Source organism: Sardina pilchardus, chromosome 3 (assembly GCF_963854185.1).
Source record: "Sardina pilchardus chromosome 3, fSarPil1.1, whole genome shotgun sequence".
NCBI classification, from domain to species: domain Eukaryota; kingdom Metazoa; phylum Chordata; class Actinopteri; order Clupeiformes; family Clupeidae; genus Sardina; species Sardina pilchardus.
Window position 1 is genome coordinate 26,625,925 of NC_084996.1, and position 26,133 is coordinate 26,652,057.

General features: G+C 47.5%; 2 protein-coding genes across 2 annotated transcripts in view; both read right to left on the reverse strand.

Annotated features, from left to right (window-relative positions):
• Positions 1–25,124, reverse strand: part of llgl1 (LLGL scribble cell polarity complex component 1) — a 39,731-nt gene extending 14,607 nt beyond the window's left edge. The window contains exons 1-10 of the mRNA XM_062532593.1: positions 24,926–25,124; positions 22,952–23,049; positions 9,197–9,278; positions 8,674–8,804; positions 7,981–8,124; positions 3,353–3,515; positions 2,431–2,566; positions 1,884–1,938; positions 1,553–1,707; positions 1,063–1,283 (exon numbers count right to left, since the gene is read on the reverse strand). Coding sequence (XP_062388577.1) covers positions 1,063–1,283; positions 1,553–1,707; positions 1,884–1,938; positions 2,431–2,566; positions 3,353–3,515; positions 7,981–8,124; positions 8,674–8,804; positions 9,197–9,278; positions 22,952–23,049; positions 24,926–25,006 — 1,266 coding nt within the window. The 5' untranslated portion in view covers positions 25,007–25,124. The remainder of the gene's footprint in view (positions 1–1,062; positions 1,284–1,552; positions 1,708–1,883; positions 1,939–2,430; positions 2,567–3,352; positions 3,516–7,980; positions 8,125–8,673; positions 8,805–9,196; positions 9,279–22,951; positions 23,050–24,925) is intronic.
• Positions 25,125–25,672: 548 nt separating this feature from the next.
• myo15aa (myosin XVAa) overlaps positions 25,673–26,133 on the reverse strand; it is a 47,745-nt gene continuing 47,284 nt past the window's right edge. The window contains exon 65 of the mRNA XM_062530986.1: positions 25,673–26,133. This exon is cut by the window's right edge and continues 620 nt beyond it. The gene's annotated coding sequence lies outside the window, so the exon portion shown is untranslated.

A 26,133-nucleotide genomic window follows, 5' to 3' on the forward strand; every position in this document is an offset into this window, starting at 1 on the left:
GCATTAGTGAAAATGTTGACACGCTGTAAATGACCTCGTTGGCATACACCAAACATATGAAACTGGGGTCTCAGAGGAAGCTGGCCCATGTTTTATTGACAACATTTCAAGCACTAATGGATGTTGTTGGGTGGTGGGTCCAAGCTAGCCCTCGGCACCTGACATATGTTTCTAGAGACCTGAGCCTTCCTGCCAATTTAACAGAGAGGAGCAGGGGCGCGCGAGCAGTTTCCGCCCCTCCGAGTTCAACCCCGACTTGAACCCCGAAAATTGGCCGCACTCACATTGACCAAGGCAAGAAAAAAAAAAAGCAATGCAGCAAAAAACTGGAACTGCGAACGCGGGAGTGACGCCAAGGCTGTGGGTTGACTTTCCAGAAAGCAGAAACGCTTAACAACTATGTTTTCAGCCTGGCTGCTTTCAAGTTCCTCTGGATTAAGGGGAGACTGTTGAATGATAACATCATTCCTTTAGTTTTTGCTATAGTTAAATCTCATTTATTTTACCTTGCGGGATCATACTGGAAGAGACTACAAAACGTGGAGGATTGTAACCAATGGCAGGGAAATAAAGAGACAACTTTAAACACAAAAAGCATTAAATAAACACAGAATGAAGTTAAAAATTAATCACTTCACTTTTGGAAGTGTCAGTACAGTTGATGAAGACTTTACTATACATTTGTCCTCCAGCTCAGTCCAATGAAGGGTGTAAAGTCAAAGCAACGTGCTAAGCTCCTCTCCTCTCTGTGGACCACTCTTTGGGTTTTTTGTGTGTGTGTGTGTGTGTGTGTGTGTGTGTACTTGTGACTGCATTTGTGTGAATGTGTGTGTGACTATATGTGTGTGTATATACGTGTGACTGCATTAGTGTGAATGTGTGTGTGACTATATTTGTGTGTGTACTGTATATGTGGGTAACTGCATTTGTGTATGTATATGCGGGTAACTGCATTTGTGTGTGTATATGCGGGTAACTGCATTTGTGCGTGTATATGCGGGTAACTGCATGTGTGTGTGTGTGTGTGTGTGTGTGTATGTGTGTGTGTGTGTGTTTGCGTACCACAGGCGTCTGCTGGGGGCACTGCTGCTGCTGCCCCGAGCTGACAATCCTCTCCCAGAGCCGCGCGGGCACGTTGGAGATGTGGTAGGAGCAGGTGATGGCCGACGAGTGGAGTGGGGCCAGGTACGGACACGGGATCGTGGGCCAGCCGGGGGTCAAGAGGTCAATCACAACCAGCTCCTCTTCCAGGAGGACCACCAGGGCCGTGGGGTCGTCGAACTCTGGAGGACCAAAACAGCCCACATTACGAAACACAAACTAACCGATAAGGAGAAAATCCATTTGTAAACATTACGGGATGCCAGACGGGAATTACAGAGCTGAGTAACAGTTCTAATGTAGAGAGCACACGGGTTAATGGCACAACGTTATCTGAACGTGGGTAGAAAACACGACCTCGAACCCATGCGTGCTGATGTAATGAAGGCCTCTGGTCTCGGTCGAAAGTGTATGTAAACATGGCGATAGTGGACTGGAGCGCTATACCCACCCTTTAGGGGATCTGTGCAGTGGATGGTGAAGAAGTCGATTACTCGGGACGTGAAGTCCAGCGTGACGTGCGTGCTGTCCTGCAGGATGGTCAGACAGTGGCGGTCTCCGTAGCTCGCCCGGGGCATGCCGCCGCTGAAGAGCACCAACGGAGGCCTGCGGAGAGACCCACGCAAAAAAGAGAGAAGAAGATACAAGATCACAAACTTGGAAAAAGAAATAGAAAAGGACAAACTGAAGATCAAAGTTGAAAAAATATATATAATAAAGAAAGAGAAAGTGAAGTTCTGGCCAGACGTTCACTCTTCTTCCTTCCTGTCTCTGATACCCACCCCGATTCTGCTGTTCTCCAGAGGATCTTGTTCACAGCTTTACAAGGAAATGGACCTGAGAGCGAGGGAAAAAAAGAGACACGTTTTGTTTTCTTCCTCTTACATTGAAAAAGAAACAGAGTCCAGTGCCCTGCCAAACAAGGCACCGCACTACGGCAAACCAAAACAGTGGCTATTAAAAACCGGGAAAATCCGTGGAAAGCTCCTCCGGTTGGTGTAAACAGGCCATCAGCTAATTGTGAAAAGGCCATTTAAGGTTTATTTGGACTTTTATAAGTCTGGGCTGGAGAAATTAATAGACTTTTTTTCACAAGCGAAAGACACTGGTCTGTACTTTTTGGAAGTACATATCCTGTCTCTGGGCCAATTAAACAACCACTTAAAACGAGGCTAGAGGACAATAACAATAAAATGCTTCAAGGCTACATTATCAGAATGATATGGCCTAGCTTAAATAAAAGTAAAATGGCTCTTGATGTGGCCGGCAGAGAGAGAGAGAGAGAGAGAGAGAGAGAGAGAGAGAGAGAAGGAAGAGGCGGCCGCGCACCGTAGGGTATAGTGGACGTGGATGGCTGACTGGCACACGGGGTGCCACTGCTGACGGACCACACCATGTAGCCACCGTCGCTATGGGAACTGACGAAGGAGCTCCCGGTCCGTTCCCACACCAAGCTCTCCAGCTGCTGTAGGGGTCACACAAAACAAACAGACATGAGCATGAGCACTAGAACGCACACACACACACACACACACACACACACACACACACACACACACACACACACACACACACACACACACACACACACACACACACACACACACACACACACACACACACACACACACACACACACACACACACACACACACACACACACACACACACACACACACACACACACACACACACACACACACACACACACGATCATGCTTAGCCTGTGATGAAAAGGGTCTGGCATCTGACAGGATAGACCTTTCAAGTTTTAGCTGGATTGACAGCATCGACCTTTCTGCATCTCTCGTCTCAGTAGCCTTTCAAAGAGCTAATGCACAGAGACCAACCAACGCGTGTGTGCTTTCCCTGAAAGGCCATCAAATTTATCATCTGAATGAATGGAGAGCCCCTACAGATTTCACAATTGTTTGACTTCTCTCTTATGACGGGCTCTGGGGAGGAGAAACTCACTTCTGGTGAACTGCTGCCCTGACGCTTTTCACTAGAGCCACCCTCAGTCTTGAGCAGGGAAAAAAAGTAGTATGAGGGCACTATCAAGGGGGGAATTTATTTTCAGTTCAAAATCTCACACACACAAAAAAAACCTTTCCCTCCCCCTCACACTCAACTAAGAGCATGTAAGTGTTTCTGTTGGGGTGGGGGTGGGGTTGGGGGGTTGATGGCGTGTGTACGTGCGTGAAGTCACACTAACAAATAAATAAACAAAAATGTTTTAAAAAGTCCCCACCTGCTTTCCCAGGAAGACGTTATCGGCGTGCCGCGAGTCCATGTCCCACAGGAGCACCAGGCCGCGGCTGTAGCCAATGAGGATCTTGTCCGGCTGCTGAGGATGCTCCTGCAGGGACTCCACGGGGCCCAGCGACTTCCCGTGTTTGTAGTCCTCGGGAACGCTGCAGGGGAGGGGACGCCATTACTCACAGGCCCCAGAGATGGAGCACACAAAGCCACAGAACAACAAACAATGGCGCACGAAAAAACAATACACACACACACACACACACACACACACTGACCGGCAGAGAACCAAACACAGAGGGGTGACTTCAAAACAAAAACAAAAACAAAACAAAACAAAACAAAGCAAAACAAAACAGAAGATCAGATAGATAAGAAAGTCCTGAATGAACCAGTTAACTAGATATTTTAAAGACAGATAAGGAAGGCCTGAATTAGCCAGTTAACTAGATTATCTTAAAGCCAGATAAGAAAGCCTGAATGAACCAGCTAACTAGATATTTTAAACACAGATAAGGAAGGCCTGAATGAGCCAGCAGATATTTTAAAGACAGACCCCTCAAGACTGAATGTCTCACTCACACACATACACTTGCGAGGGGAATAACAATTTTGACTCTCACACACCCTCCATCCCTCTAACACACAAAGCTGTGCATTAACAAACACCCCTCCGTCTCCTGTGAAGAAGACGCAGGCAGCCTGACTGATTCCATCCCTTGCTCTGAAACCCCAAGTGGATGCCTGCATCATCAAAAAGCTCATCATCCTCTGATGCGGCAAGTACCAAGGGAGACTTCAAAAGCATCCTGAGGATCACACTCTGCCTCCCTCACACACACACACACACACACACACACACACACACACACACGAGAGAGAGAGAGGTAGAGAGAACTGAGGAGCTGCCAGTGCAGCATCTCAAACAGTGGGACAGATGGGTGATTTGTAAACACCAAGAGGATGCCTTCATCTTTGTCTGCAGACTGAGGTTCCTCAGCCCCGTTGAACTTTTCTGAGGAACTCGACGCTCTGGTTGCACGTTTCAGCGTCAAGCTTAGTGCGACAAATCAGCATTCTCTGTATTCTTATTTACTAACTGGCTGAAGCCTACGTCGGAATAAGGCCTTTGCATCTTTCCTCAAAAAAATGCCTTGCTGGACTCCCTCTCACACAGACACTCTCTTCTTGGATATGTCGGCCCGTCTTGTTGTGATAGCAGTTGTCCCACACTGAAGAGAATAACACTGCACTAAAAAAAAGAAGAAAAAAAGCTGGGGAGGAAAAATGCATGACATCAGGATTTTCCCTTTTTTTTTAAGGGGGGTGGAGTGGGGGGGCTCCCATAAAAGTGAGGGTGCACAAGGACAAAGCTGACACAACATGAGCAAATCCTACCAGGCTCGAATTCAAGCTTTAAACCCTGATGACCAATCACAAACCACCGAATGGGATTCCTCTGTGACTGTGGCACAGATTCAACTGCAGGAATGCACACAATAAACCCACAGAGGATGCGATGCACCCATGAAAACAGGAGCGAGGGGTGCGTGTGTGAGTGTGTCTCTGTGTGTGTGTGTGTGTGTGTGTGTGTGTGTGTGTGTGTGTGTGTGTGTGTGTGTGTGTGTGTGTGTGTGAGGGGGGGCTGAGAGGCGGAAAAGAGGAGAGAGACAGAGAAAAGAGAGGGACTGGAATCCCGTTGCAGTGGCTTGGCTCGGTATTGAACCCAACAAGCCACAGAGGGGACCAGATTTCACACAAACAATTGCAATCTTAATGGCACAAAGAAAAGACACTCTTGAGGAGGAACCATTTCCAAAAGGCTCTTGGAAAGAAGAAAGACAAAAAGAGGGGGGGATAAAACAAAAAAAAAAGTACTCAAATAAAATGAGAGAGTAGCATGACAGACAGCGGTGGCGAATACGTTCAAGAAAAACAGATGCATTTCAGGCCATAAATCACTCCCGTCTGTTTAAACATTAATGAAACTGTCAACACGACCCTTCCCAGGACAAAGCACACTGGAGCGGCCGAGCACAGGTCACTGACGAAACGGCGGCGAACACGGGGCCGAGCCCGGGCTGGACGACGCGTATTAAGTTCCATGTTTTGTCAGACCAAAACAATTACAGCGCGCACTAGACTCCCTCCCTCATTTCTCAAAACCACGCTGGCATCTCAAAAACACACACACACACACGACAGGAAGAGGAGACACTTCGGCTCCCAAACAAAAACAGCCAACCACAAAGCGTACTATTGTTCAAAAAAAAGAGAGAGAAAAAATGAACGACAGAGAGAGAGAGTGAAAGAGAAAGAGAGGGAAAGAGAAAAGAGACCGCAAGAGAGCATCAAAGTATTTTTAGGAATGCCGCTTCCCCGCTGATACTCGGCGACGAGTCCGTGAACCTTTTCTGTCCTCGTGCTCGAGCACATCCTCGGGGTCCAGGGATCACGGCGCTTGGCACTCGGCACAAAAGCGCTCTGTTCGCGCGCGGCGCTTCCTGGCTGACACGTACTTATTAGCAGCGGTGCTCAGATGGGATTGGACGCCCATTAGTCCAAATTGTGCCCCGCTTAATGAGCGGTTCCAGGGCCCCGTCTTGACAGCGCATGAAGTCGGAGCGCTCGGCGCAGCGCGGCCCAGCCTATCGGTGTCTAAAAAGGGACCAAATGGGCAAAGGGTGTAATCTACTTGCAGCTTAAACAGCATCTTTAGCACAGAGGCAGGCCTGGGGTGATTTTGACATTTTTTTTCCCTCCCTAACACTCTACCACTTCATCCTGGTTTCTTTTCACAGCCATCTTCTTAGCCATCTGAGATAGAGACACACACACGCACACACACACACACACACACACACAGAGAGAGACACACACACACACACAGAGAGAGAGACACACACACACAGAACTGCCAAGCAATGGCAATCAACACGTAAAGTAGACAGGAAGCAAAGTGCCACAGCGAGTGGAGAGCACAAATGGCATCAGATTAGAGGATGGCTACCGGTCATGCAGAACCCCCTGCAATAATGCAGGAAGTGAGGCGTGAACAGTATGGGGAACCGCACTGGGATGGGGGGTTAGAGACTCAGAGAAACGGATGGGTGGAAACAAGAAGAAACAGCAGGGGAAACCAAAGAATTTTTTCTTTTTCTTTTTGCACGGGAAAACAAAAAAAAACAGCTGATGTGTAGAGAAGCAAAACAGAGGAAATGGAGAAAGACTGAAGTCCCATCTTACAGAGGCGTAACAGATGGACACAGCTGTGTGTGTGTGTGTGTGTGTGTGTGTGTGTGTGTCAGACAGACAGAGAGAGAGAGAGAGAGAGAGAGGGAGAGAGGGAGAGAGAGAGTGTGTGAGTCAGAGAGAGAGACAGACACACAGAGAGAGAGAGAGTGTATGCGTGTAGTGAAGAGTGGAGTGGACATTTGGAGCTATGCCCATGAAATGTGTTTGATCCCTCCAGTTCAAACGTGTCTCCTGCCCACCAACCCCTCCTCCCCTCCACAGTCCACACCCAATGGGGGCAGGAGCCCGAAGGTAAAGGAAATAAGTCAGAAAGCTCCCTTCAGCTTCATTAAACTCTGTGTTAAGACCCCCGTCAGGAGGGAGTCCCACATAGTTATTTTATGAGCTAAGCTGCCGGTGGAATCTGTCCACCCAACTCTCTTTTATTGGAGGCCAGCAAGCACTGCAGGAGGAGAGGGGGAGAGGAGGAGAGGAGGAGAGGAGATGTGAGAGGAGGAGAAGAGGAGAGGAGGAGGGGAGGAGGGGGGGAGAGGGGGAGAGGGGGAGAGGGGGAGAGGAGGAGTGGAGGAGCGGGGGAGAGGAAGAGAGGAGATGTGAGAGGAGGAGAGGAGGAGAGGAGGAGCGGGGTGCAGGGGAGTGGGCGAGAGCTGGAGACCAAAACAAAAAAATGGTCCCCGAGAGAGAGCAACGGATATTTCTCCTTTTCAAAATCATTTGGATCAACTGCCCAATAAAACCTAGCTGGGGTGCCATTGGATGTGTGCAGCATGGGCAATATGTTGAAATATGTGCCCCCCCTCAGTATTCAATATGGGCAAGAGAACTCCCCTCCAATGCATCTCCCCACGCCCCAGTCCTTCCAATGTGAAACACACTCAACTTACTCCGTAATCCGATCTTATAGCAGTTGCCATTCTATTGACCAGGTGAAGACACAACATTGGATCAAAATCCTTCTCTTGCTCGGTCAAGCTCAGGTTGACAATCAGCCCTTTGACTAAACACATGTGTCAAAAGGTCAAAGAAGCTCAGCCAAACAGGAGGCTTTCATGCGCATAGACTGGGCAGATGTGCATCTTTCCAAAATTCCCATGCTGCCTTTTGCCATCAGTGCAGCCTCAGTTTTCCCCCTCTGTGACATTTCTCCTGCAGCTCCGGGACTATCTGTGCATAACACACCCAAACACTCAACTTAAATCAATGGAGCCCATGACAGGAGGTTCTGTGCATGAAGCACCCAACTAAAATCATTTTTTCTCCAATGAAATGCACACAGCAAACATGCTTAGTGTCAACAGCAAATACCACACACAGACACTCTCACTCTCTCTCACACAGACACAGACACAGACACAGACAACTGACCTCTGCAGCACCTCATCCTGGAGCAGAGACTTGTCCAGCAGGGTGAGGCTGGGCAGCTCCACGAAGTGGACGCCACCTCCCTCTGTGCCCACGCAAAGCAGGTCACACCTCAGCATGAGCAGCAGCACAGTCACACGGGTCGCACTAGTGTGGGGAGAGAGAAGGGTTACGGAGTTTACGGTAAACAACGGAGCATTGGATCAGTTTCACCTCCAGGAAGACAGGTGTTACAGAGTTTATGGTAAATAACTGGGCATTGGATCAGCTTCACCTTCAGGGGCAAAATGGCTACGGAGTTTACAGTAAATAGCGGAGCATTGGATCAGCTTCACCTCCAGGAGGAAAAGGGTTACAGAGTTTATGGTCAGTTTAATTGGGCATTGGATCACCATCACTTCTGTTCATGTCACTGGCCTGGCTGGTAAGCAGAGCACAGAGCAATCCAGTTGGCTTATTTGAAGAGCTTAATAACAGGAACAATTTTTTGTTTCTTCACGGCTTTGCATGCAGGTGTGTCTCCTGCAATCTAGCACACCTGGTTATTCCAATGCAAAAGCCTGCTTAAGTAAATGAGGAAAAACAAGTTGTTCTCTGAAACTAAATGATCCTACATGTCTCTCACACAGACAAGCTGTTATTGTGGCTTTCAGAGACTGCTCCCTGAGCCGGCGAAGGACGTCACGTCAGCCTCACCTGGCGCTCTCGATCCCCGGTCGGCCGGGTAGGGTGAAGCTGCGGACCTCTTCCAGGTGAGAGTAGCTGTCCTTCTGGATAATCTCCCACAGGTGCAGAGTGTTGTCATCCAACAGCGAGAGGATCCGGCCCTGCCAACCAGTTTCAATACAATATTCAGCAGATGTCAGGTGTGTCCCATTACACCACGTTTACGGGAAACACTACAGGGATGTCTTAACATCTAGCAGACAGCACAATGTAAACACCAAAGCACAAATGGACACAGATCCCTGTGGAGACACAGCCACCAAGCGCTGGTTGGTAGCAGGAAGCTGGTAGCAGGTGTTTGCTCTAAATACAACATCACTAAAAAGAGTCTGGTCTTTTAGTCAGTTTAAAGGAATATGTAGCAGCCATATTAAAATGTTCGAGGAGGTATTCAATATGTGTATTGTACTCAGGAGACTTAAGTCACGAAACACAAATCATAATATGTGCGCGTTACCGCATGAGCGGTGAGGTTTGGGTAGCACGGTCTTACCTGTCCATAGAGGAAGTGGATCTGCGTGACTGTGGCGGTGTCTCTGTGCAGGCCAGTGAATTCCACTCCGGGTGCTCCATAGCTTTTGGCTATAAGTCAAGGAACTTTAATGCAAACATATCTGGACAAAAAGCTATGGAACTATATGCTGTGGGTATAACTTTGAAATGGATGACAGTGAAGTGAATGTCAAAAAAAATCTCTCTCCATCTCTATCTCTCTTTTATTAATCAACTTTGTGCATCGGACTTCGTTCAGGCAACAGTGTGCATGCACCCTCAATCTCTCATGGACATACTGTACGCAGAAAGGGTGCTGAGAGTGACTGGAAGGCTCCCAAACAAGCACAAGCACACAAACATAAAAAAAACACAAACGTTGGATTCTCCCCCGAACACAGTTCAGCTTAAGACCAGAGGCTGATCACGCCCAATTACAGATAATGACTGCCATCACATTCTGATCACACAGGCAACCAAACAGCGCTGTGCCAAAGGGCAAAACCCAAACAGACACGAACAGAATTACCTTAGTTTTTTTTTGTACAGAGGGCCAAGCTCGGCTTTGTGTTTTTGAAGCGAAGGCAAGGAAACCACAGGCGGTAATTACAGCATGGCAGCTGATGGAGTGGCGGACACAAAACTGACAAATCTTGAGATGAAAAGTAATTGACTAAAACACTGCACTTTATGGGCATTTCTACAGCCGTGCTCCAGCTAAAACTGTAATAGCTAGACTGTGTAATCCTCTCCTTTCACCCAAATGACTCTCATTCGATCTGCTTTTCATTCCCACATCATACCCATCGCACATCTCTTTTTTTGCAATGTTATTACAAAACCATAAAGTGTGGAGAGCCCATTTACATTTGGGTAAAGCGACGGCTGCACGCTTGCCAGTTCAAATCAAGCAGGCATTGTTAACAGTGTATAGCAGATGGATTCAGCACAGACTCATCAAAAAACAAGCATTGGAGGAGATGGAGACGATTTCAGAGTTGGAGATCGCATTCTACTAATCAGGCAAAAGCCTGAATGTTCAGCAGAGCAACAGTGCAGAATGGATGCATACATGAATGATTTTATCAATACGTCTACTCCTATAGTTATCAGTTTGTGTGTGAAACCCAAGACTACAACAATTCCTAGGGCCACATTCTACAAGTTGAGCTACAAGTCCACTAATTCAAACTTTTACGACACGTTCTATACAAGCGCCTGTACATGTTTCTCACGATGCCCTTGCACCAGTTGGCCCTAAACCTCGGCTACAAACCCACTGACTCCCCGTATGGCAGTCAAGACAAAATCGCCAAGACCAATAAATCACTCCCAACTGCAGCCTTAAAATATACACTTTGCCCTTTCAGAAACAACAAGAGCTGTCAGAAGCCCATCTCACATTGTTACGATCGTAACATGCCACACGTGACTTTTTTTTAAAATAGACCCCTTCCTCTTGTTCAGGTAATATGAATAGCAATAATAACACTAATAATAATAATAGGCTTCACATTTGGATCCAAGCTCAGGGGGATGGGAGGTCTGTGTGACCGTTCCAGAGGGAGTCCGAGAGAGGCACGGGCACCGTCAGGACAAGAGCGAGATGGACAAAGCAGGGCCTGTGTGCCATCGAGAACAACAACAACGACGACAACGAGAGTAACCTCATGTCCACCGCACAGGCAGGGGCACAGGGATGGAGAGAGGGGGAGAAAAGAGGAGCTAGAAATCACAGGAGTTTAAACTTGCATTTATATTCATATACGTAACAGAGAGTGAGCTTGCGATTATGTGAAAATACACACACACACACACACACACACACACACACACACGTTTGTGAGTACACATGATCCAGAGCTTAACACTCCTCAATCCAGCTAATCAGCCGTCTTGGTATAATTGGGCTTCAGGAAGCCTAGTAAGCGACTTGGACTGAAAAGCTACTTGTGCATCTTCACAATGCTACAACTCATCCTACACCCCTACTGCCAGAACACTGCAAAGAGTCTTCTGATCAAACTAGACTGGCTCGGCCCCAGCAGTGGCGCAACTGGCTGGGGCACCTGCACCGTACGCTGGCGACCCGGGTTCGATTCCCGCCCCGTGGTCCTTTCCAGATCCCACCCCGACTCTCTCTCCCACTCGCTTCCTGTCATTCTCTCTACTGTCCTGTCCAAATAAAGGCATAAAAAGCCCAAAAAATAATCTTAAAAAAAAAAAAAACTAGACTGGCTCAGCTAGAGTACGAGTAACGGTGTCAGCATGATGAGGACAGTGACACCCATTTGAAATGCAAACCCTATTTAACCCTGCTGTCTCCAGGATCAGAACCTAGTCAGACAGATAGAAAGAGAGAGACCCAATCATCAAGGATCCTTCACACCCACTCCACCATTCCTTTCAGCTGCTTCCATCAGACAGACAGTTAAGGGCAGCTCTGGCCAGAGAGAGAACTGACCAAAACATCTTTAAAGCCCGGTGGACACTGGCGCCACGTACATCAGCGGCAATGTTTTTAACGGGAAGAACGATGGATTTTATGGAGCACCCACAAAATAGAACAGAATCATTATTCACGCAGCGGCAAAGTGCGATGCTGGCGAGCGGGGTTGTATTCACAACAATAGAATCTAATGTAGCCCAACTATTGTCGAGAGCGAAGTTGTCCGCAATAATTGTCACGCCGCTGTACGCATCCCATAATTCCCACTGCTATATGCATGGTAAACAACAAAAAACACAGACTGCCACTACCTGATAATGCTGCTTAGTGAAGATATTTCACTATCTATTTCCCCACCATCACTCTAACCCAAACCCCTATGAGCCTCTAATCCAAGACAGTGTTGTAGCCATCGGGCAGTGGACTAGTGCCGGACGGTCCACAGGACAAATGCTACCGGGCCACACAGTATGGAAGATCGAGTATACTGTTGGAGGACAAGCACTACCGGCCCGTTGTTCCAGACCCTCCTCAAGGTCCAAGGAAATATTGTATGTATTAAACCAGCCCATGGTGCAAAAGGTGACGGTTATGGAATATAATGTTTTTTTTCCCCAAAAAATTGGGATCCTTGAACTCATGTGAAAAGCATGCAACTCTGGGGTGGGAGGAAAGATCCCTTGATACATTGTATAATTTATGTGTTTGCAATCAGGACTCCAAATAGTGATACACACGATAGTCCAAAACAAATCATCAACACAATCACTATCCTCCACACACTCATGCCAAGGGCGGACTCTGTGCACTTTCTTGTACATGGTTTCAACTCCCATCGTCCAATTCTGCGAAACCAACACCACAACGCAGCAAATAAATATATAATTGCAGTCACTACGATCACTCACTACTCCCGCAGTCCTGGTGCACCAAACTGAGAAATAATAATGATCATAATGTTTGACTTTTCAGCAAACAAGGGCCCAGTCAGAGTTAAGTAGCCCAGATGGGAAGGCTTGAAATCAGCACGATAACCATCAGCGAGAAAGCCCGGAGCTTCTCAAGACAAGCGTACAAATGAGTGATGGACGCTGGCCCTATTTATAGCCCCTAACTAAACAAAGCCAGGGGAGGGCTTTAAAAATAAATCCGGACGACCACTCTCATCCCATGTCCTTCCACTGTTTGTTTGCCATGGACGGACTCCAGGATGGATCTTCAGTGGTTTTGTGTGTACAGCACCCCGAGATGGGCTGGGGGGGAGGGGGGAGGGGGTGCAGACAACTTCCCTTTCCCCCCCTTCCTCTCCATTATTTAAGTTTACGTCACTCTCTGGCCCGATAAGACAAAATAAATGAATAAATGAGGGAAGGAGGTTGTGTGAGAAAGAGAGAGAGGGGAGCAGGAGCAGCTAGAGAGAGAGCGAGCAAGCGAGCGAGTGAGAGAGAGAGAGAGAGAGAGCGAGCGATGAAGAGAAGAGAATGCACATAGATGGGGATCGAAGAAAGAAGGGAAAATTGACCTATAAAAGAAAAACATTGGAGACAAAGTGAGCCAGAGCCCAGAGAGAATATGGACGGATGGCAGGGAGGGGAAGAGAACAAGCTCTTCAAAAAAAGAGTGTGTGTGTGTGTGTGTGTGTGTGTGTGTGTGTGTGTGTGTGTGTGAGAAACGGAGACAGCAAGAGCAAGAGAGAGTGAGAGCATGAAATTTTGCACAAAAGGCCGACCTTTGCGAGCGGTGCGGAGTAGTGTGCGGGTGGGGAGCGGAGGGAGCGAGACGGAGCCGGTGGGTGGGTGGGTGTGTGTGATGGTGTGATGGTGGAGGCGAGGCTGAGAAACCGAGGCCCTGGAATGTGCTGGGTGTGAGGAGCAGGTAGGAGGAGCAAAAGCAAACAGCTGGATGACACTCACAGACAGAGAGAAATAGAGAGATAGAGATAGAGAGATATAAAGAGACAGAGATAGAGATAGAGAGAGAAAGAAAGAGTGAGAGTGTGTGTGAGGAAAAGGTGGAGAGTGTGTGTGTGTGTGTGTGTGTGTGTGTGTGTGTGCGCGTTTGTGTGTGTGTGTGTGTGTGTGCGTGTGTGTGCGCGTGTGTGAGACAGATTCCTCCACACCTCATTAATCACTAACAGAACCCCACTCTTGCTCTTTCGGGGCGTCGTGCGTTACTTCCCCCTCTTCCAACTTCCAACATTTCCCCCCCTTCACAATGGGAGACAAAAAACGGCTGGCCGGAGTTCAACTCCACGTCTATTCAATATCCTCCTCTCTGTACGGAGAGGTCTACTACAGGGAGAGGCTTGATCAGGACGGAAACCAAGCCTACGAGACAAGAACTAGGGGTTGACAAACCAGGCCGTTTTTGTTTTGTTTTTTTGCGTGTGCGGTCGAGCCATGCCTCTTCGCATGGAGGAAAAGAAAACACGTATTGAAGAGGCCGAAGATTTCCTGTTTCTCGAGAGGCTGCCCGCTACGCCTTGTTGTGCAACAAGTCTTCCGTGACCCCGGCGACAAGAGAAATAACACAGACAAGTTATGACACTTTATCATTCGGTCAGTTCCTGCTTTTTACTGTGTGTGACCGACTCCCTTTTGCTCAATCGCCGTTCACTACGAAGGGTTACTTTCAACACAGAAACCACCACCAGCGATCCTCGACCGCGACCGGGCCAGCAAAAGGGAGCCTTCAGACAAAAAAACACGGAGAGCTGCTCAACAACACAATCTCAGCCAAACCAGCAGCAGAGACTGACACAGAGCAGAGTCAGAACGTGGGCAAATTTGATCCAGAACCAGTTGATAGCTGAGTTAGCTCATCTAGGATACGCACACACACCACACACACACACACACACACACACACTTTAGGCAAGCGAGGGGGGTGGGTGGGGGGATATGCATAGGCACCACAAAAAAGGGAGAAAAAAAGGAAAAGAAAGAGTTTAACTGGCAGGACAAAACCAAATACAGAAGCTGGCACAAGGACAGAATCATCACTGCTTTAGGTCGTGACCACATTAATCAGCGTAGCAGCATGATGGGAAGCAAAGGGGGAAACATCGACCGAGGGCCAGTAAAAGCACCGCCCTGATTGTTCGCTCATGACTGTTGTTTTAAAAAGGGAACGCTGAAGGAAAAACCCCAAACTTCTCAAACGCTCCTCGTCGTGATCACATCCGCCTGAGGAAACATATCAGACATGCTCTCCAACAAATGCACTCATACACATGTATGTTCCCCCACCACCCAATCTGGCCCCACTACACACACACACACACACACACACACACACACACACACACACACCAGAATATTCCGAAGGCCTTGAGCAGTTTCTTCATTAGGCCCTACACCCCTTCTCCTTCAGCCTCTCTGCCCCTTTACAGTGCAAAGTCACCCCCGCACACACACACACACACACGCATACACACACACACAGAGAGTTGAGGGGGAACCCGTGGGCTGGAGAAGCTGGCTCCTCTCCCCTCATTCTCCCTTCAACAATGGCTGGCAATTACCCGCTCAGGCGCTCCCACTAACTTAGCAAGAGATAATGCAATTTCACGGTCTGAATAGACACAAACAGCAGACACTGTGTTCACGCTCACGTATAGCTAGAACATGCCTCCATTAACAGAGAAAACCACATGTCTCAAACATATATATTTATTTTTAAGTGTTGCCAAAACACATTGGAGACTTAAAAGGCATTTGCTTTTATTATTAACATTATAAAATCCCATTTATTAGGGCGTCTTAAAACCAGAAACATACGAGAAGTGAACGTGTTCTGGAATATTCTGGCACGGCTTGCCTTAACGCCGAAAATAAACCGTTTTTATAGCGGAGGGAAAAAGGTACTCCGCAACTGTTGTGCTTGAGCAACAGGTTGCTTCAGTACCCTTTGGATACTGTGCCGCAGGACGAACATTGCAAGCTCATCAGTTAGCCCCAAAGTGCGCTGCCCATTTTAGGCTCACGTCACAGTAGATTAGGTCAAGCGACCCAGCCGTATGGAAGGAGATTTCCGCTCTTGTGCTCGTCTCATTAAGCCCGAAGCCAACGGCCGAAAGAAAGGCCTTTAACGAAGAATGCCCCTGCTTGAGCCAGCCAACTTTCCTACTTATTGTAATGCTCCACAATGACATCTTATAATCAAACAGAGCTCTCTTTTTTTAAAAAAGGGCAAGGAAAAAAGGGCAGGAAAAAAAAAAAAACAGGTTGGCAACGTTGCAGCGTGCCAGTGAGTCCAATAAAGATTCACCTCATTCTTTTCCCGTTCTGCTGGTCCTGGGATTTCTAAAAGACCCTATAGGTTCTTTTGAAAGACCTAAGGGCAAAGGAACACTGACTGGAAGTGTGGGGAATGGGGAACTGATTTTGGGCTCTCTCTCTCTCTCCCCCTCTGTGTGTGTGTGTGTGTGTGTGTGTGTGTGTGTGTGTGTGTGTGTGTGTGTGTGTGTGTGTGTGTGTGTGTGTGTGTGTGTGTGTGTGTGTGTGTGTGTGTGTGCCATGCATCAGAATACTAATGGTTTGTGACTGATGCGTCCCCAGAGACTTTCACTGGCGATAGAAGAGGGCAGATTGGAGGAGACACCAGAGTTTTTTAAAAACAGGAGGGGGTGGGGTGTGGTGTGCGTGTGTGTGTGTGTGTGTGTGTGTGTGTGTTTGTGTGTAAGGGTGGGCTGCCCTAACATCAATGGCAGAGCACCGAGGTCTGAGGAGAAATCACTGATAAGCCCATCAGATGAAAGAGCAAAGCCACGCAGAGAGTGAGCGTGAGAGGGAGCCGCTTGGTGGAGAGGAGATGGAGCAAAAAAAAAAAAACGATACGGAGCAAGATGGAGATAAAGAGTGTGAAAAGAAGAGAAGAAAAGTGTGTGAGTGTCGCGACGGAGGAAAATAAACCAGAACGATGCTATCCGATCTCCAATCTTTTACCGCGTTATTCAGCCCATCGCACTCAATAGAGGTGAAGCCACAGATAAGTATGAGGAGGAACAGAAAGAAAGGGATGAACGAGAACGTGGGGGGAAAAAAGGAGAGCATCCTCGCCGCCTCCCTCCGAGAACACGGCATAGATGCACGTCGTTCTGCCTTATCGGCCCATAAACAGTAAGCCACGCGAGTCTCGGAGTGCTGAAGTCTCTACGGGCTGCAGATGGAGCAACGGCCCCGATTCAAAGAGTTCACCGTGCAGCTGGGGAGACCTGGATTTGGGGCAGAGACCGCGTCTGATCCCTGGATGACCCCTGCAAGCGTGTGTGTGTGTGTGCAGACGTCCAGCATGTGTTGATTAAACACCGCGTGGACCAGGGAGATTACGCCTGAGACCGACACTAAAAAACTAGCGACAGAGAAAGTAGACAGGGAGATAGAGAGAGAGATAGCAAGAGAGAGAGAGGGAGAGATAATGTGTGCGTTTGTGTGTGCGCCTTTGTGTGTGCGCCTCTGTGTGTGTGTGTGTGTGTGTGTGTGTGTGTGTGGAAGTGAGGGGGCGGACGGGCATAGTGATGCAGGCGCCTGAGAGGCACGGCTGTGTGTTGCCTCAGCTGCACTCAATCAGCATGGAAGGCGGCGGTGTGTGTGTGTTTGTGTGTGTGTGTGTGTGTGTGTGTGTACGGTGTGAGAACGAGGCTCCTCGTGAAATCAGAACTCTCAGTCTCAGGCCTTTCATCTGCAGAGCTGTCCGAAACACGAGTCGAGATAACGCCTCAGCCATAACGCTGCCATGTCGACTGTGTGTGTGTGTGTGTGTGTGTGTGTGTGTGTGTGTGTGTGCCATGCTAAGCGCTTCACTGTGAGGTGCAAGGGCTGACAACCTCAGCCACCAAGACTACAGCTGTGTGTGGGCTCAGAGGGGCGATGAGCCAATGAATACTGATCAATGAGCAGACACTGACACACACAGAGCACTGCTCAAACAACGGTGGTGCAAGAACATTTCTACAAAAAACACACACGCGCACACACACACGCACAGGCACACACACACAGCTGTTAGGATGTCCTCAAAACAGCCTAGATGTTCCAGTGAACAGTTTCTGACTGCAAATCAATGGTGCAGACTAAAAACAAGCAAGCCATCACTGTAGGAGATCACAGAAACATCCAGTCATATGTACATCCAGTACATGATATGCCATTGGAATGTCCTACTAAAACACTGTTATACTGTATCAGTGACTCAAAATGACTACAAATCACTGATCAATCTAAAACAATATTGAACAGGATGCACTAAAAATAAAACAGAAAAAAGTTTATTTGAAAGACTTAATCGTATCACTGTAATCATCAGCAACAGAAATAGTTTGTGTCCACCAGATGTTAGCAAGAGGAGCTAATGTTTACAGTAGCGTTAATGCGCGTCATATGGCACCGCGCCTTTGCCAGCACGTGATACCCAAATCCACAGACGGCTACCCCCTGCTTGGTGCAATGGCAGGAAGCTAAGCCGTTGATTAATCCACTCAATATCATATCCTGCAGGGCTGGCTCACCCAAAAGGCAGAGGGAGAGCAAAAAAAGAGGGGAAAAAGGAGAGGGGGGGAAATACCATAATTACACACACACACACACACACACACACACTGTTCCATCCAGAGATTACAGGGCTCACACACATACACACACACACGTCAGATATTCCTTCTAGGCTCATTCAAATTTCCTCAACGCTACCTACAATGGAGTCATCAAAGCTAGTTATCCATCATATCCTTGGCATCCAATCTCAAAAAGGCTGAATGTCACTCAATCTCAGTTCTGTTTTTAATCCCCACCAGTAGTCAAGTCATTTTAGAACAAGGCAGCCAGTTTCAAGATGGCAAAAATGCAAAACAAATACAATTTTCATTACGACCCCAGATGAGAGCGATACTGAGGCTTTTTCTCTAAACAAATACCAAGCACTTCCTCCTCCATTTTCTCCATCAGAGGTTCTCTAGAGCGCCAATTGAGGTCAGTGCCTCTTTGAAGTCAGCATGTAAGAACACAGTGCAAAATCAGAATAATTACGATGTTGTACGTGCACGCACACACACACGACTGATCATAATGTCGGAAGGCCTACCAATGTCCCCATCACATGGCACTACAGAGGACTCACTAACAGTCATGCCGCTCATGTCAGTCAGTGACAGAAAATGAGAACCACACGCCAGAGAGCATATGATGCCGATTGAGGAAACAAAATAAACTACTAACCCTAGCTTACAGTCAGGAAGAAAATGTCTCATATCCTGACAAAGAGATGGATAGCTACATATTGACTGCCACAGGGGATGACAGAGAGGAACGTTTGGGAACAAAACTCTATAAATCGCCCGATTCAACACAGGCTTCTGTCCCCCCCCCCCCCCCCCCACACTCACACACATGCTATAAACAGTGTAGAGAGAATAAATCCACACACACTGGCAAGAGAACGACGTCTCCCGAAAAAAAAGAAAGAAAAAAATCATGGCTGCATCCTGATTATCCGCCTGCTGCAGCGGTGGCCTTGGAAACCGGTTCAAAAGATGTCTTTATTGCGACGGTTCGAGGGCCAGCAACAGGCCTCTGAAAGAATTTGCCCCCCTCAACCCCTCCTCAACCACCCCTCCCCATTGCAGAGGGTGATCTCGGGGCAGGACGACACGCATTCTTCAGGGGGGTGAACCCAGCTCCCCGTCGGCCTGACTGTTCCAGCCATCTCATTACTTTCCATTAAAAGCCCTCCCCTGCTCTCCTCTTCCTCCTCCTCCTCCTCAACCAGTGCCTCAGAACTCCAGAACTATACCACAAGACAAATTTTGGGAGAACACCAGCTCCTGTTTCATACGACCAACAAAACCAAGCACAAGGACCAAAAACAAAAAGGGGTATACAATGGTATTTTCTCCCCCTCCCACCCCTCATTACCTGTAGATTCTGCCTAAATCCAACCACCCCGGGGGGAAAAAACATGCAATTTTACAGCAAAACATTAGCTTGGTTCCTAGAAAAAGAAACCCAGCATGCAGAATTAGAAGATGGACCAGTCCCTAAAAAACAGAGAAGCCTCTGGGTTTGCTTGGCTGAGATAACGTTGACTCTGCCTTCAAAGAGGAAGAGCTACTTCACTGGCCTCCCAGCGCAAGCGCCCAGCACATTAAGAGAGCTATTTCCCCTCCAGTGCTCCCCCACTGCTCCAGGAAGGCAGCGTAGGCAGGCACATGGGAAACGCTGGAGGTACAAACACCTGTTGCTAATCCTTCCATGCCACGTGCAATGCAAAACACCAAGCATTACGATGCAACCTACTGGGAAATGCCAATTTGACATTCTTGATAAGATACACTACTATTACCAGGGCTTTTTTTTTTCTCTCATAACAAGTCCACTAAGAAAGTTTTATCTGACAAAAACAGCAACAACAACGGTATAGTGCACTGGTCACTGTCTTTTTTTGAATCTCTAAATCATACTGTATGGCTTATACATTTGTTTTTGTCAAAATTTCTTCAGCTATGAGGTCAATACTCGAGGGCAGTTAATATGGCATTAATATGATTTCATTTCTTTTAACTTGCATAAAACACTGTCCTGCAGCTTACACACAATGCAGCTAAAAACACAGGAAATTAGTGTAGAAATGCATTTACAGCATAATTAAAGAATAAACTGATCAATACTTGATATACAGAATCGGCACTTGTCACTCAATATACAAAAGTAGGTCAACAGCACAGTAGGTCCCATTGATTTTGCCACACAGACCCCGAGGGTCGCGCTTGACCACTGGCGAGCTTTTAGACCCCTGCCTCCTCTCCGGGGTGCCTGACGATGACAGCGCTTATGAAGCTATGCAGATCACAAGCCATATCTCGCTTTTGATGTGCAAACCACACATCTGGCTGCACAGCATGGCCCCCACATCAGGGAGAGAGAGTGGGGGCCGAAAATATGCCTGTTTTTTAAAGCTCTCCACTCTCCGACCCAACGCTGGCATTCTATAAACAAGCTGGAAAGATAATGTGTTTTTAACTGCTCGGGTATGGGACAGATAGACAAGCTGTGAGCGGTGAGAGAGAGAGATAATTGAGTCAATGCTTCCCCCCGTGGGAGTGTAAACCATGCTACGATGCAAATGATATGGGCCGTGGAAAAAAGGCCATCCTAGACCACTTTTGGTTAAATGGACAAGGAAGACAGGCCTAGATGTCTAATGAATAAACAACATAAGGGAAGCCTCTTAGCTGTCTGATTAAACATGGTTCCATTGACATCAGTAAGGATTTTTTTTTTCCTTCAGAAGAAAACTAAAACACGTTGACACAAGTTGACTACAAAGTACTCGAAGCAAAGACATGTGAGCCAAAAAAGCATCGTTAAAACTATTGACGGAGGAGACTATCAGACACAAAAATAGTCAAGAACGCCAAGGCCCTTGAGGGGTGGGGGGGGTTGTAACACTGCAAACATCTCTCATCCAAATTGAAACGAAACAAAACCACTCCCTGGGCTGCGCATTCACCGCAGTGTGAGAACGCGAACACAGCCCAGTGTGAGACAAACGCAGCACCATGAATCAGCTTCAGCGGGGCCCTGGTAGAATTACAGACCGACAGTGCCTGTGTGTGTGTGTGTGTGTGTGTGTGTGTGTGTGAGTGAGAGAGAGAGCAGGAAGAAAACACTGGAGTAGGGAGATGTCAAACATGCAAGCTATGCACTGGGCAGCGCCAGCGACGTCCACCCCCACTGCCCCCCCTCCCCTCTTTCCTGCGTCTGCAACACGCACACTGACCGCACCGCACCACACCACACCACCCCCCCCCCACCGGCCCCTGGTGCCTAGACGGAGGAAATGCTCGCAAACCCAAACCGCTCATTACTCCAAAACCAGAGAAGCCCCGGTCATTTTTTTTTTCTTTTCTCTTTTTTTTGAACCATCAGCACCCAGGCCTGGGGTGAACTGAGAGAGTTCCGTCATGTGAGCTCTTGGTCCCGGCGGTGGTGGTGGTGGTGGTGGGGGTGGGGGGGGTGGGGGTGGGGTCGTGGCGGGGCAAGGCGGACGGCTCGGTGGGGTGGTTTGCTGACAGGCAAATCTGAACTGAAGTGCAGTGACGGAGACGGCCAGACAGATTTGACAGCTCAACAGCAGCAGACCTCTCTCTCTCTCTCTCTCTCGAGCAACACGCCCTGCATGACTCAGGCCTCGGCCAGGCTCGCTGGTCACTAGTCCACCACTCTTCCCCCCACTCTCTTCATTCTACCCTTACAACATGTCCGTCTGTGTTTCTTTCTTTCTTTCTTTCTTTCTTTCTTTCTTTCCCTCATTCTTTCCTCTATCTTCCTGAGCCTATTACTGCTTGCTTGCCCCCTCTCTCCTCTGCTCTCCACACCCCCCTACCTCATACATTCTCTCCCTCTTACTATGTCACCCTCCCTCGCTCTCCCATCCCACTCCCTCCCCTCTCCCGCTTTACTTCCATCCATCCACTCTTTCCCTCTTTCCCTCCCTCTCTCCCTCCATTTCTCTCTCTCCCTCTCTCGGCAGGGCAGTGCCTGACAGTGCCAGTCACCCCAGAAGCCGTGCTGTCTGCAGCAGCTCAAAGCCCTGATTCTACTGTACGCTCGCTCGCTCGCTCGCCACTGACAATAACGCCAGCCAGTGCTGCTGCCGCCGCCGTTGCAGAGAGAGAGAGAGAGAGAGAGAGAGAGAGAGAGAGAGGCCTGCACGACGTCACCGAGAGGAATGTGCAGTATTTAAAGCCTTATCGCAGCAATGGTTGCCAGCCTTTATCATGCACGGAAGAACACTGCGTTGTAAAAGAAAAAAACACTCTCTGCATCTCCAAAAACCACTTCCCCCGCTCATTACTCAAAAATTAGCAACACCGTGAAATCAATAGTTCATTTCGTGGTGACTCAGCGACTTGGGAAATGAAAGAGTGAGAGCGAGAGTGTGTGTGTGAGAGAGAGAGAGAGAGAGAGAAAGACAGGAAGAAAGAAAGAAAGAAAGAGAGAGAGCAGAGATCAGAACTTCAGAGCTATGATAATCCACTGACAACCCACAATGATTTCATGGTGGAGGAAAAAAAAACTCTGCAGCAATCCAAAATGGGGCTCCATTAGGAGAAGCATACACACAATGGCACTCTCAGCACCATCAAAACAACATAAACCCTCTTGCTTGACAGGGTGAAGTTATGAAGCGGTGCTTCATAAATCTGTACAGACCGTTCAGTCTCAGCACGCCCTCCCATTCAGAAAACCAGCCGACCGTGCAAGCCGCCGACCAACATGCACTTTGTTTTCCCAATTTTAAAAAGGATACACTTTGATGGCTCCGGACTTGGTGCCAATGGCCATAAGCTGTAGCTTTGGATCGTAGGCCAAGGCGCTGGGTTGGTTAGGGAATCCATGTTCGACAGTCTGATGAGAGAGAGTGACAGAAAGACAAATTAACTATTTGATCACTCAATGTCACCTGCAACAGACAGACAAAATAGAAACAGGCACAAACATGCACATACAGTAATAGGAGTAGTGGCCAGTTTTAACAATCAAAAAAAGGGAACAATATCAGCTTCAAATACAGAGTTCCATGACTCATAAAACAAAATGTATTAGAACCTGAAGTTTATTACAACGACCAGACAGGAAAGGGATTTCCTTGATCACAGGGGAGGCCATGCAATACAATACATGTAAAGTCAGAAGGTGAGGGATGACCTCAATAAAATGTTGATATAACTCAGTTTTTGTCCCCTCTAGACAGAACAGACTCGAGATAAACTCTTTCTATTGCTCAAGCTGTAAAGTGGCCAAGGTGGGGGTAGCAGCTGTTCAGGCAGAGGTGCTAGTCGGTGACACCGATGGGGATAGGGCTGCCTTATGACATTTCACACTGTGTCAGGGCGCGCTCCCTGGCTGGCATTGCCGTTGCCATCAACGCTCAGCCCCACTGACAGTTCAACATACAAAAAACGATGGCAGAAATAGACGCGGCGAACACACACACACACGCACACGCACACACACACGACTAAAATACGTGCACACAAATCCGGAGTGTCAACGTTACTCACAATAAGTCACCCCTGGGGCGTTTTTGACACTGCCATGAAGTTCACGGCTGGCCAATGTGTGCCAGTCCAACCCCACTGACCTCGCTGGCAGTGTGCGCGCGGTCCTGCGAACGGCCCTGATCATAAAGAACAAGCCCCCACCCCCAACTCATCCCCATTCTCTCTAACAAGGCCAAACCAACAAGTTTTATAGCTGCCAATAACTAGTACTCCTACAGCCGTGTTTTGGTGGGGGACCACTTCGATACTTAACCAGGTTGTTATTCCACATCTTCAAACAAAAGCAAACTTAAAGCACACCTCATATAACTAGTGAACACACTCAATGACTGTATGCCTTAGGCTATTGCCTATCCTCCCAATAACAGTTAAAAACACTTGAGTAGGCCTAGTATTAAATGTTTTCAGTCACCTCAGAAAAGAATCCTGCACTGGCAGAAAATCCTGTTTCTTTTTAAAGTGTCAGTAAATTAATCCCTCCAAAAGCTTAGTCCCTTCTCATGCATAATAGCCTAATGATATTTAAGTGGGTTAGGCCTACGCTACTTCTATTCTTGTGCATAGCTAAAGGTTTTAACTATTACGATTGACCAGAAAAGACAAAAGCTTTAAGGAAGACTAATGACAAACATCTGAATTTGCATCTCAATAGTCTGCTTATTAAATGATTTCAGACAACAGAAGCCAAGACTTTAAAAGTACCAAACACAACGCTACACTGGATAACAATAGTAACAGATGGACACCACTCGTTCTCGAGGATTTTGGTATTCGGGCTGCAAACTTTGCCGCAGTTACTGCTGTGGACCTGCGAGTAATTAAATAATTATCATGTCTGGCGGTAGGACGTGGTTGTATATCCCACCAATTTAGACAGGCTACAACCAAATACCCAAACTATTGAAGAATCCTGTTAGGTTATTAGTGTATGCTGTTGTCTACGTGTGAATGTATCAATCGGGCCCTTGTTTGTAAATGTTGCAAGGCGCGGTGATTGTAACAATTCACCCACGAATAATTCTTGCGGACATTCATTGTATTTCCTGCGAAACAAACATGCTGATTCTACGTTCGTAACGAAAGGGACCGAACCTCAACAGAAAGCCACAGCCTGACCAAAAATATTTTGTCAAACAATTTTGATGCAACTCGACACCGCATGCATGCTTTCGGGGGGGGGGGGGGGGGGGCGACAAACCCCCGAATATCTTCACCCATACCTTATTGAATGCAAAGAGGTCCTGTTTGATCTTCTCTCTCTGGGGATCGTTCCCCTGCCTCCTGAACCTAAACTTCATCATCCTGAAGCCGGCAGAAAAAAATTAACACGGCCGAGTCCCAGATGATAGATTCCGTTACGTTTGATTCAAAGTACTCCCATGCAGCCTCCCGTTTCTATTGTATTCACTTCTACACCGCTGCAAGTACTGGGGCAGTGTTATGCAGTTTGACCATAGGGCAAGTTCACAGGATCCACGTCGATGAGATCCAATCAGAGGAGAAGAAACTGTGACCAATCCACCAAAACACACCCATAGTTGTACGGCGAGCTGGAAAATCAGTTCTGGAGTAAGCTATTGCGGAATGGAATATGTTTGAACCGGCAAGGTGCAATGCCAGTTGAATTGCGGTTGCCAATATCAAAACGAAACGATTGGCCCCAAGGAAGTGTATTTCAATATAGCCGATAATGCATTTTAAAACAGTTTCACATATAAAATATTAGGCATCAATCCTTTTCAAGAACAACATTTTTGTGAATGAAAAGTTTATGCCACATGACCAAATGTTTCATAGACTTACAATTGATAGGCCTACTCTGGCGGGCAATATTCAAACCACAAATTAATTCAGACAATATAGCATTTTTAATGCATTCATATTTATTGATAAATGTATTGATTCTGTTGACATAAAATTACAACAATATAATTTTGTACACATAAACATCCAAACATAGTGCATATACCTAAATCCTTGGGTAGGTATAGACTACTATGCACATTTACAATGAAAACACTAAAATATGGCATTCTGGTACAGTTACAACATAGACTTAAGTACACAGAGACATTTCAGGTTTTATTGGGGGGTTTTTTTACATGTATTTACACTTACCACAACATATCCAACATATGTTTGATTGGAGGTAGACACAGTTGTTGTTCAACATTATAAACATTTACAGTTTAAAGTAGGTTGAGAGTCAGACCAATGGGTTGGTTGATCTAGGCAAAAATGGGATTGTCCTGCTTAGTTCCTGGGTTGACTTACAGTCAGCCACCCATACCACAGCTGGCCTTGCCTTAGGGGTCAGCCGTGGCCTACTAGTTAGGGCTTTGAGCTTGTAACCGGAGGGTCGCCGATTCGATCCCCGACCAGTCCACGGCTGAAGTGCCCTTGAGCAAGGCACCTAACCCCTTACTGC